The sequence below is a fragment of the Lolium perenne genome, chromosome 4, assembly GCF_019359855.2.
Source record: "Lolium perenne isolate Kyuss_39 chromosome 4, Kyuss_2.0, whole genome shotgun sequence".
Classification (NCBI taxonomy): Eukaryota; Viridiplantae; Streptophyta; class Magnoliopsida; order Poales; family Poaceae; genus Lolium; species Lolium perenne.
Window position 1 is genome coordinate 108,195,472 of NC_067247.2, and position 12,445 is coordinate 108,207,916.

Genomic DNA, 12,445 nt, shown 5'->3' on the forward strand with positions numbered 1-12,445 from the left:
TCAAAGACATGAATCCTAACTACCTTGAGTTATCATTCTAGCATGTATTTCTTTATGCTCTTTTATATAAAAATGTATGCATACGAAGAAGGAATTGGAATTGAATTCAACGAATCCTATTTTTTTTATCAAGCTCTCAAAGCTGAACTGTTAGTGATAAGTTCGCTGGCAATATTGTCGCGTCAATTGATATAGCTCCTCCTCTACATAAACAGGTACAGGCTCCACACATTTTCTCCCCACTCTCCCTTATTTAGTTTGTTTCATATTTCCCTCATCTGTAGGTTATTCGATTTTAATTTTTATTTCCATTCCTATTCACAAGTTTAACCCGCACCGGTCTGTCCGGCAATTCGTATGTCCATGAGTCTCTCCGCCATGTGAGGCTGAGGCACCTCTCTTTGATTTTATGACAGTTCCACTTGATGTTGTAGGATTTCTGAATTTGTACGATATTTGTGGTGGTTCATTCGAAATATAGTTCAATAATTACAGAGTTACATTATGTGCCTCATCATCCTCTACGTCTACATGATGTGCAATAGGTATGTCATTTGTTATTGATGCAGAGAACATTTTCCTCGGCCTATACATATCAAAATTATCTTTGTTTGCCTCTTTATCGGGGCCGTACCTAAGTTCATTGAGAACATGTCTGATTTGACGAACAGGACACATGCATCATCATAACTCAAACTGGTTATATACATGAGTATATGAAGAATCAGTAATCTTCAGGTTTGCGTTGTAGGTAGATGGACTGCACCTCTGCATGCAATCTTCAAAATAAAGAAGCAAAGGAAAGAAGTAAGTTGTTCTCATCTTTTCTTGGTAGTATTCAAGGTAATTCAGTTAGAAAGCAAGCAGTGCATACCTTATTATGGTTTTTTCATCTTTCCAGATTTTCATCAACACGAAAAATTGGATTATTCTTATTTGGGATCATCAATCCATTTGATACAAGATACTTATTGTTGAGCTTCGTCACACTATTATCCAAAATTATACAATATTTGGATAACCTTTAAGGTTATGCTACATTATTTTCGTATGAGATTTCAACATTTCGTATGGTCAATTATTTGTTTCTAAAAGGTCCCGCTGCAACGCGCGGGGTATCTTCTAGTAGTAAAGATGGCTCAGGCGGGTGCTGTGCCCTACCTTGATTTCAGTCACAAAATAGGCATTTCGCTCCAGTTCAATTTTGGCTATTTTCTGCTAGTTCTCAAAAAAAAGGATAATGGGCCGATGAGGAGCTCTTCTCAGACGAGGTGGGCCTTCGTGGCCCGCGTGCGGGAGAGCCTGAGGATGCACGAGGGGGCCGTCGCTCGCTCGCTCGACCATACCCTCCACGCCCAGCCGCCAGCCTCCCGTCCCGTCCCTGCTCGGCGGCAAGCAAGGGTGCCAGGCTGCCATCAACAACAATCAAGCTAGGGTTCTTCCCGGCGGCGGCTAGCCGGCTACCGCTCTTCGCCCGACTTCAATTTCTTTAAACCCTTGGCCACTGCGCCGACGGCAACAGGGGAGGCACACCCCCGACGATCGCTGCTCATTCCACCCCAAACTTTGGGCCTCCGTAACACTTCCATCTGCTACTGAGGGGAGCGGCTCCGGGTTCCCCAGGATGTCGTTCCGAGGCCGTGGAGGGAGGGGAGGGGGAGGCAGAGGTGGCCGTGGCGGGAGAGGCTACGGAGCCTCCATTTATTTCCCAGTGAAGCACAGCCCCCACGAGGACTTCCCGGTACACCTAGTCTCCTCCGACTCTCTACACACCTCCCCATTTTCTGTATCCACCACCTCGCCTCGCTTGCTCGTGATTTGGGAGTCTTGGGACTAGCGTGATTACTGGAATCCGGATTCACCCGGGCTTTGACTCTCGTCCCGTGCAGGAGATCACCCTGCCGCCGGTGATGAAGTTCGCCGAGATGACCAACGGGGTGGAGAAGGAGATTAAGCTGACCAACAAGGAGGCGGCTCTGATACATTCCAACCAGAATTTCGAGGAGTTCATGAGGAATTCTTGCTACCACCTAGAGCTGGATGCCCCCAGGAAAAGTATAGTGAATGACCAACATTTGTGTTGTATATGGGACACATATTCTACTTATTCTATACGGCCAAGAATCAGCAATCGTGTATCTGTTATTCCATTGCCAAATATTCTGATATTACACCATTTGCATTTGTTTATATCTTCATGGCCTATAAATAATGAGTCCGTCGTCATCTTTCCTTCTGAGAATATACTCTGTTTTTTTGCCTCCTTTCTTGTACAGGTAGCTGCTTCCTACTTTATTTTGTTAATTCCTGTCTGATTACTTTTTTATTTTTTTTTTCTCTCAGAAAATGATGGCAAGGAGATCAAAAGATTTTCGGACAGGAAGCCCAAAACATACAGCAAACGTGAACCCCTGAAATCATACCTCAAACTGACTCCTGGAAACTTTCCTGCGGAACTGCTGGATGGTAGTCTTGAATCTTGAATAAAGCATCGTGCAGAATTTTTTCTTTACTTTGCTACATGGCTGCAGTACAATAGACCCCTCACATTATGTTCCATTCAGGTTTTAAACAGCTGCAACCAAGCAACAAAAAACGTCGGTGGGATAATGTTTCAGGTTTGATTGATTTCACTAATCATAACATAATTTCTTTGTTACTTTTGTCATGACCTCCTGCTCGTGCTTTTGAGATTTGACATTTTTAGGGATTTGTTCTAGGGAAAAAGGGCTTACCATTCTTTTGGCATGTCTATTGGTAGGCAAAAATTCATTAGCCTTACCTGCATTGATTTTTTAAGTGGATCTTGTCTTCCTATTACACAGTTGGGCAGGCGTTTGAAGCATTTGAGAAGCTTGAAGAGAAGCACAACAAGGCAAGCCATCACTATCTTTTAATTTTCCTTTCAAATTGCTGGAATCAATCTGGAAAGCATTTTTTGTTGCAGACATATTGTTAGTAGTTTAAAAGTCTTAGGCTCTGCTTCACATTTTGGAAGCAGTGAGGTTATGTGCTACCATGTTGATAGAGATTTGGTACTTGTAGGATGGGGAAAGCAAGGTCGAAATGGATGGCGAAGAGGAGGATGTCGAGGACGAGGAGGAAGTAGAAGAGGAAGAAAGTTCAGATGACGATTATAACCAGGTGAGTATACTGGAGCTTGGAACATTGTACACTGAAGCTCTCTTTGACGTAGGAAAATGGGTGTTAGATGGTGTATGGTTTTGGAACAGTTATGTTATGTAATGTATGTGTGTTCCGTCAGATCAAGAAATATGAAATGGATAGACCAGCTATATATCATTTCCCTGTCTTCCGTATTGTCTTGTCTAGCACTTTGTTTGACGAAAGTGCAGCCTAGCCTGCTTTTCATTTAACCACAAGAGAGTACAAGATGTACAAAAAGCTTGAAAGAGAGAAAGCTAGGAAAAAAAGCTCCTAGTAGCTATGGGACCTTGTCTAGCACTTGAACCTTGATTCCCATGGTCTCACTCTGTAGGGTATCGAGTTTGATGATGACGACGATGATTGGAACCAAGAGGAGGAAGCCCGTAAGTTTCCCTTTGATCTTCTATTCATATGACTGCTACCTTGTTTTTCTTCCAAATCAGTGTTGTATACATTTGCAAAACTTGCTGAAAAGAAAAGCCCTTTTGTGTGACAGATGAAGATTGCTATGACTAAGCACCGCTGGCCTCTGAAGGGGTTAACGGTGTCACTGGTGTCCCTGGATCAGATCTTCCACATAGCGCATTAAATTAAGACTATATACTGTATATAGTACTCCCTCGAATCCATAATTACTGTCGGGGATTTTGTACTTATTTTTTTGGATCGGCGGGAGTAGCCTAGATTAAAATTACCAGATCAGTGGGTTTTGATTATTTGTTCTTTTTTGCTTGCTGGTTCTTCGTTCAGTTGGGTTGAAGGATATATACATGGTCAATTGCTTGCTACTTTGCTAGTTTTTTTTTCGAAATGGGGAGTGAAACCCCGGCTTCTGCATCATGATGATGCACACGGCTTTTTATTAAACGTTTATGAGTACAAGATTAAAACATCTCAGGCATCGCCCAGAGTTGATACAAAAATCAACCGGCGGAAAAAACAAGAAACGACAGACTACACATCATTGTATCCGTCTATTGTGCCGCCAGCCAGCCTGGCACAAGATATCCTAAGCGACCATCTGGAGCCGTGTGCATCCAGTAGCTATAGCATCCCGCTGTCCCTCCGGTGACAGAAGAGTCTACAACTGGACCCAATGTGCCACCATATGGATAACCTGCAAAAAGTGAAAAGAATGTTTTTTGTTAAAAATAATATCATTCCTTACCCTCCATATAGACCAACATAAGGCAGAAACCCCAATACGGATGAATGCCTTAGATTGTCTATCAACACCATTTAGCCAATTACCAAACATATTTGTAATATTGGTTGGAGGTGGGAGAGCAAAAGTAAAATTAATCGTACGCCAAAGTATTTTAGCTAACGGACAAGCGATGAACAAATGCTCAATAGTCTCATGTTCACCACAAAAAACACACCTTGTGCATCCCTGCCATCTCCTTTTCGCTAAATTGTCTTTAGTAAGCAAAATCTTATTCCTCAAGAACCACATGAATATTTTTATTTTTAAAGGAACTTTAACTTTCCAAAGATGTTTTCGCAGAAAGGGTGTATGGTCATTCATAAGATCCTCATACATAGATTTCACTGTAAACAAACCATTTGTTGATAAGTTCCAAACAAACCGATCATTCTCATTAGATAAATTAATCCACATAAGCTTTCGACATAGTACAGACTTGTGACGTATCCAGTGCGCAGACAAGATGCAACATGCATGATTTTGCCTGCCAAGATCAGCTCCCGTGTGTGGCAGTGATGTGGCGCACATAGGTGGTGGTGGAAGACGATGATGAGGGGAACATGCCCGAGGTTTCAGGTCCTCCTGCATATCAGTATATGCATTCCTGTCCTGGCTTCAATCCCGCTGAGATTGAGCCGTGGAGATGGAGAAGCTCGAGCGATCGAGAAGAAGAGGTTGATGATAAAAAAAAAGCCTACCTAGCTAGCGAGGTCCCTGCCTAAGCTGCCAGCGACCTTTGGTACCGCGAAATTTATAGTCGACGGTGATGCGTGCCTGATGATGGCCTCCGGGAAAGAAGAACGTGACATCCCAACGCACACAAGGGTCATGTGTGTAGCTCTAAAAAAAAGTGTCACGTGTGTAGCTGAGTGTATCATAGATCGATTTGCATACATATTTTCCGGCAGACTCAAGGATGAACAGGGGCTGCAGTCCAGGCGTTTTCAGCAAGTTGAGTTTTCCTGGAGGGCCCTAGTTTTTTTTTTTTTTTTTGAACAAAGGCCCTAGTTGAGAGTAGAGTTCAGTTGAGGGAATCTGGAAGGAGGCTTGGGCATCTGGGCTTTACTTTTAACGGGGCCGGGGTGGCATGAAGATTCAGGATGGGCCCAGATGGTTGGTGGTTTTTGGCCTAAGTCGAGCCGAGTAAAAAAGATGGTGAAAACACAGAGGAGAGGACAGAGATGAAAGGGAAAAAAAATGCACCAGCCGGGAATCGAACCCGGGTCTGTACCGTGGCAGGGTACTATTCTACCACTAGACCACTGGTGCTGTTGTGCTAATTCAATCCATTTAGTGTATACAAATGGTGGCTTGACAAGGACACCGACCAGAGATAGATAACGGAGAGAGAGCAACGTACAGAATGCTGCCATTAGAACGAACCAACAGAATGACATGATCGATCCCTGACTCCCAGGGCCATGCACCCTGGATGCAAAGCGGAAAACACACGGCTACCTTGATGTCACAGCCCAACCAGAAAGAGGAGCTCCTCCCTCGGTTCCTCCTGGTATGGGTGCGGGCAGTTGCCAGTTTTTAAGCCGATCATCGACAACCCGTAAACGTCGTGTTCGCTCTTGCTGTTTCAGGCAAACGTCACTTCACGCATGCCCCGATCCCTCCAATGGAAGCCTGAAACGCACGAGGAGTTTCAGTTTCAGAGGTTGGTCACGTACGCAGGTTGCTGAAAGCTACCCATTCGTCGCCGCCGTAGCTAGCTAGTTGTGTTGCCGTCGTCGTCGTGGATATGTAATTGCTTGCTAGCGATGCCCGTCCTTGTATGTGACTAGCGCATGAGCCATGACAAGTGTGATTCCGGATAAATTGCCACTCAGCGCGTGAAAGCTACTCCGTATTTACAGTTTAACACATGGAAATACCCTGAGCCATTTTAGACACAGCAAAATATCCGTTTTGGTCCATTTGAGTGGCCAACCTTGTCCGTTTGGATTGGATAGCCGTTGTTTCGGCCCGCGCCAGCCATTTCCTTTGTTTTTCACTTTTTCCACTAAGATATGTCAATATATGAATGAAAGAGGCCACGAAAACAAAAACGTATTGTAGTGCTAATAAATTGCTCCACTAATTAGGGAATTAAATAGTTCACACACAGTAGTACCGAATCAAAGCGCAAAAGGACACGAGCTTCATGCGAAATAGACAAACTATGATAGATGTGTGTGATCACGCATCTCGTTGTCGAATGACAGCTTGCTTCTTGAACTAAGCACTTTGTTCTAGTTCCATGAGGCTCAAGTCGGCGAACATGATCCAGTTCTCCTCGGTGCATAATTTAGTCTCGGCCTCAATGGCTTGGATATTGAGACCTCTCTTTGTGAGGTCCATGAAGCTAGCATAAGTGACATCTTTCTTCCGGCGTCGCTTCTCAACCCTCGTGACGAGTGCTTCATCCTTCTCGGCCATCAATCCCTTCAAGATCTCGCTCAATGCGAGTGCGGAAACATCCCGCTTGAGATCGGCCTTGGCGACTTTGTGACTCGTCAACACCCGGATTTTTAAGTCCAGATGCCTGTTATGCCATACATCGCAATCCCAGGAATATTGTTGTTGCGAGACATAACAGTTGAATATCATAAGTCATCATTCATTACATATCATAGTCGTCTTACAAATAGATCACATGATCCAATATTACAATAATAGTTGAACTATTGTTTCAACACACATCACAAATACATAGCGGAAGCGTAGATCGAAGGGGACTCTATAGTCCACAGGCCAACGCTTGACGTCAGGAGTGGTCCTAGTTGTCGTAGACGTCCGGCTGTCCTTCTTCCGGGTTCTGGTACTCCTCTTCATAGTCTGGCCATTTGAATAGCCAGGGACAAAGCCATGAGTACTTTAAAGTACTCGCAAACTAGAACTAAGGTAAGTATTATCAACTATGGAAGGGGATGCTAAGCTCTAGTTTCATTTGCATAAAGCCAATTTTATTTCATAAGCACTTTAGTAAACAAAGACTTTTCATTTGCCTAACTTAACTCAAGTGGGAACGTTAGTGTCATTCCCACAACTCAGTTGTGATTCAAAGTCAAAGTCACCTTTCAAACTCAAGTCACAAGTCACCATTCATATTTTTGGAAAAATTCTGATGACGGAACAGTATGGCCTTTCCAACTGTCCATGACCGCGGACGCGGCTATTCGAATAGGTTTAACTCTGCAGAGGTTGTACACTTGTGCCACAACAATTGCAATAGTTCGTCAGGGGTAACTGGCCCTGATTTATCGTACGCAGTACGCGAACTACCAATCCTAACCTTTCATTTACATATTCTAGTATAGGCACCTCTCCCCATGAGCTTGGCCTCCCAGTGAAGACCAACTGTCAGCCTGGGAACTGCACAGGGCTTGGGCCGGACATTCACCTCATATTCACGTCATATCACATCATTCCATATTTCTTTGGAGGCAGCCCTTGGCATAACCCCGATGACGCTTGTTCAGAGGGAACCCATACTAAAATACATAATTTTCCAGCTAAGCCTTACCCAGATTCAGGTATTGTGGGGGTACTTGTAAAATTGGAATGGTATCGCATCTGAACCCAACCATCAGTGTTTTGGTAAAATTCACCAAGTTATTCACCCGTCATATTCACCTTCAAAAATCTTTCAATAGAATGACTCATCATTCCAAGGTTTTCAAAGTCATTTCATTTCACAAGTTCCCATCTAGAATAGTCACTTTTAATATTGAGCACGAGCACTAGTCATGAGGGGTGCTAACTTAGCTTAAAGCTTTCTAGGCTAAGTTTGATACTCTTGTACTAATCCAAAACTAACCAAAAGAATCATGAATCAAAAAGTACTTTGATAAAACAAAAGTAAATAAAGCTTGTAAGATAAAACTGGGAAATAGGATCATAAGCACAAAGTAAATGGGGTAATGCCTTGCTCATGGAGAGCTTTGCACTTTGCAAGAGTATTATCTTGCAAAAAGATTAGCTTGCAATGGTGTTAGCTTGCCTTGGTTGAGGTGGTGGTCAAGGTTCTCTTCTTCTCCTTGGAAGTAGATCTCCTCCTCCTCTTGATACTCCTCGGTACTAGCGTCTAAAATACGAATACGAGGATACAATCACCAAACAATTCATTGGCTATTTCAAACATCACATATATTCACACAAACTATTCTATTCACACAATTAATACAATTTGGTGCATTGGTGGTCTTGCTTTGAGGAAGAATAATTTCCTCTCATTTTATATGTAAATGATAGTTTCCATATAGTTCTTGAGGAATAATTTCCTCTCATTGAATCTTCTTTAAGATTTAATTTCTCAAATCATCACACATGAATTTATGTTGACCTAAGTCAACCATTCATCATCATTTGAGAAAATGATTTAAATGAGGTAGGATTACCTCATACCATTTAATAAAGCCTATTATGATTTAAAATCTCCAAGTATTTCATGTGAGAATATTTGACCAGGGGTTCAAACTTCATATGAAAGTACTTGGGACAGATTTAAATGAAGTGAAACACCTCGTATAATTTACACAAGTTAAACTAGCATCACACCTTACTATTAAGTGGGTAAATGTGTTGTTATCTTATTTAGGAAAAATAATTTCCTCTCATACTAAATAAGGTGTTGCTTATAATTACTTAGAGAAATAATTTCCTCTCATTATCTTATTAAGATTTAATTTCTCTTATGAATAATATATGACCTAGGTTGACCAAAGTCAACCTCTTCACACTTATCATTTGAGAAAATGATTTAAATGATGTGAACACCTCATACCTTTTAATCCTAACAGGGTAAAGATTTAATATCCTCAACAATTCATATGAGACCTAAATGACCAGAGTCTCTACCTCCTTTTGAATTGTTCGAGACAAGATTTAAATGAGAGAAACACTCCCATAAGATTTAATAATTTGTTGGAACAATTTAAATGCTACTAAGGCAAACATTTAAAATTCTTAAGTGAGCAAAAATGAGACCAAGCAACCAGGGTCATCACACTACTTCATACAACTTGAGAAGATGATTTAAATGAGGTGCTACACCTCATAGATTTAAAAATCTTAATTTTGGAAAAATTTAAATGGGCTAGTAATGGCTACATAGCCATTATTTGATTCTAACCCATGATCATATACAGTACCCATCTCATATTTTTACATAATAAATTAGAGTTTGTTAAATGTGAATTATGAGAGGTGGAATCACCTCAAAATTCAAAAGGGTTGATTTTTCATAAATGTTTGATGTTTGAAAAGCTACTGCTTTGTTATTTTTACTATTCAAATTCTACAACATCTATTGGTCTGAATCCAGTGGCATTGGATAGATAATTTCACAGGCTTTCCAACCATATAAAATTTGTCAAATTTGGTGTGGTAGATTTTCCCCTATTGATTTTTGAAGTTGTCATCAGATTGCAATTTGACTGAAAAGGTTTAAATCGAAAATATACAGATGGGCCAGCGCGGGAAAACTACTGGGCCGAAAGATTTTAAACAGAGGAAACCAGCCCAGTATCTCTACAGGCTGCTGACAGCATGGGGCCCAGTGGTCAGCGAGTCACTCACCCGAAGCGGTACGCAGGGCTTAAGGCCGTTGGATCAGACGACGATCGAACGGAGGAGCGTCGTCGTCGTCGTCAGCGAGAAGCAGCGGCGGGCACGGCGGAGGTAGGGGGTCGGCGGCGCTTCCGGGCTCCGGTGATCGACGGTGATGGGCGGCGGCGACGTTGTCGTGGACGGGGAAGCTGATGGAGCAGACGGCGGCTCGGATGGTGGCCGAAATCGACGGCTCGCTTGGTGGCGGTGCTGCGGGTCTTCAGCTCGCAATTGGGCGGCTGCCGGCGACGAGGTGGTTGGGAGAGGGGCGGTGGAGGACCAGAGAGGGGAGAGGAGTAGATTGGCGCGAGAAAATAGTCGCGGAGGGGTCTCCTTTTATAGGTTCAAGGGGTGGCCGTGGCGCTCGGGGTAGGTCGACGGCGAGATCGCCGTTCCAGGGTGATGAAGGGGCAAGTGAGGGGCGCAGGGTGTTGGCGACGTCAAGGCGATGCTGATGCGCTTCATGGCGAGGCCAGAGGTGGTGTAGTCGCGTCGTCCTCTTCGGCGCAGTATGGCAGTACGGTGGCGGAAAGTCGTGGATGATCGCGTCGTCTACAGCGGGTCCGTGGCCAAGCGGCAGTGTCTGGGAGGTAGAGGGGACCGTGGTGAGTCGACGTGTGCATGGGGAGAGCGAGGGGAGGCGTGAGGCGACGGGGCATGGCGATGCTCTGGCGCGTCCAGAGGCGTCCTGGCGCGCGTCCATGCCGATCCTGGCATGTGCTGGGCGCGTCTGGGCGCGCAGGTTCTGGGAGGTGTGGTCGTCAACTTAGGTCAGCAAGTGTGTGGTCATGATCAGTATAGTGAGGGCAAGCTATGTGACATGCTGAGGTGGCCTGGATGGTAGAGGAGAGGGGGTGAGCATGGTGAGGTGACCAGAGGGCCGGCATGGTCTGGTTCTGGTCAAGATGGTCCAAGGCAAGGGCAGGCAAGTGGATGGTGAGGTAGAGGGGAGGTGCAGGGATGCTCCAGAGCAGCAGGGAAGGGCAGAGGTGGACTTGGTCCAAGCAAAAATGCAGCATGGGCACAAATATAGGTGCTGCCCACAAGGTGTTTGTGAAAATGGCCGAAAGAGAAAAGTTTTCAAATTTTGAAAATTCCTTTGGTGGATCTCAATCATATATTCATAGAGATGGAAAGGTGGTGGTGGTGGTCAATTTGGTGTAGGTTTGCAAGTTTTCAAAAAGTGGAGGAATCTTCTCTTTGTTTCAATGTCATCACTTGTCAATTTATTTCTGGTCAACCTGGTCAAGGTCAGCACTGGTGGTCAACATCAAAGTGGTTCACCTTGACATGGTCTTGGATGACATGGCAATAGTTGACCAAGTTTGGTTGAAGAAAAGTCAAAGCCAGAGGGGTAAAGTGAGGAACATTTTATAAAATGGCCAAATGACCATTATCACATGTAATGTTGAATTTGAGATTTGCTCTGATTTGATTTTGGTTTCTTTGATGCAGTTGTGTTTGTTTATCATATACAAGTATTCTACAAGCAATAGATCAAGCATTGGTGGACTTGGTTGAAGATTTGCAAATTTGGCTAAGTGTATGTGAGTGAATTTTGGGGATTTTCTCCCTATTTGATTTCTCCCCATTTGAGTTGACTTTTGTTGACTCTAAAGTGATTCTTATTAGTTTAGAAACATTTTCAAACCATTGAATCCGAATCAAAAGGTCTTGATCAAAGATTTGCTAAATTGGCCATAACACATAAGAGGTGATGTGTCATATTTCATTAAACTTGTAAAAATGTTCATCTTGCTTCACTTGGGTATGGGTTAGGGTCAATTTAGTATTATATTAGGTTGAGAGATGGTTTCCCAACATTTGGTCAAGGTTTAAAGTCATAGGGCAAAAATTGGATATTATGGCTATGTGTCACATATGCCTCTATGCATATGTTGCATTTGATTTTTGATTTGAGTGTTCTTGGCCCATTTGATGTTGTTGAGTGTTGGAAATGGTATGTAGGAGTGATCCAACCATTCACAACAAGTCCTAGGGTCAATCTTCTCAAATTCACAAATTTGCACTTTACTCTCATATGCCTCTATGGCATTTTTAGTTTCTTTTTATTTTCTTTGGAAACCACTTGGATTTGGTTTGACAATTACTAGGTAAGGTGTATGAAGGGTTTCCAAACCTCTAAGCAAAGTAGAAAGGCTTAGGGTAAAGTTTTATGACTATAGCCATAGGCACATATGCCTTTTTCTTATTTAATTTCCTTTTTATTTTAATTTAACTAGGGTGGTGAAAAGAGGGGTGAGTTTTAGGGTTTAGCACATAAGCATAATAACACTCATCATGGCAAAACACAAGATTTAAACAAGATCTATATGTATCAATCTTATTTTAATAAAAGTTTTTGTTGGTTCCAAAATTTGGAACTAGGGAAATTCATTTTGTTTGTTTTGAAATTTTTGGGTTGTTACAAACCCTTCCCCCTTAAACAAATCTCGTCCCGAGATTTTAAGAAAA

General features: G+C 42.9%; 1 protein-coding gene and 1 non-coding gene across 2 annotated transcripts; one reads left to right on the forward strand and one right to left on the reverse strand.

Moving 5' to 3' along the window:
* The first annotated feature begins 1,361 nt into the window (after positions 1–1,361).
* On the forward strand, positions 1,362–3,935 carry LOC127348564 (uncharacterized). Its single transcript, XM_051374551.2, has 8 exons — positions 1,362–1,741; positions 1,890–2,055; positions 2,344–2,466; positions 2,565–2,618; positions 2,826–2,875; positions 3,046–3,144; positions 3,500–3,551; positions 3,665–3,935. Exons 1-8 carry the CDS (start codon positions 1,625–1,627, stop codon positions 3,682–3,684), a joined length of 681 nt encoding a protein of 226 aa, XP_051230511.1. The 5' UTR covers positions 1,362–1,624; the 3' UTR covers positions 3,685–3,935.
* Positions 3,936–5,573: 1,638 nt separating this feature from the next.
* Positions 5,574–5,644, reverse strand: TRNAG-GCC (transfer RNA glycine (anticodon GCC)). The gene has a single exon. It is a non-coding gene; the product is annotated as a tRNA-Gly (tRNA).
* Between the last annotated feature and the right edge of the window lie 6,801 nt (positions 5,645–12,445).

Coding starts and splice junctions, on each gene's coding strand:
- LOC127348564 (XM_051374551.2), top strand. CDS start 1,625: ATGTCGTTCCGAGGCCGTGGAGGGAGGGGAGGGGGAGGCAGAGGTGGC. Junction 2,467..2,564: donor TCCTGCGGAACTGCTGGATG/GTAGTCTTGAAT, acceptor TGTTCCATTCAG/GTTTTAAACAGCTGCAACCA. Junction 3,552..3,664: donor GAACCAAGAGGAGGAAGCCC/GTAAGTTTCCCT, acceptor TTTGTGTGACAG/ATGAAGATTGCTATGACTAA.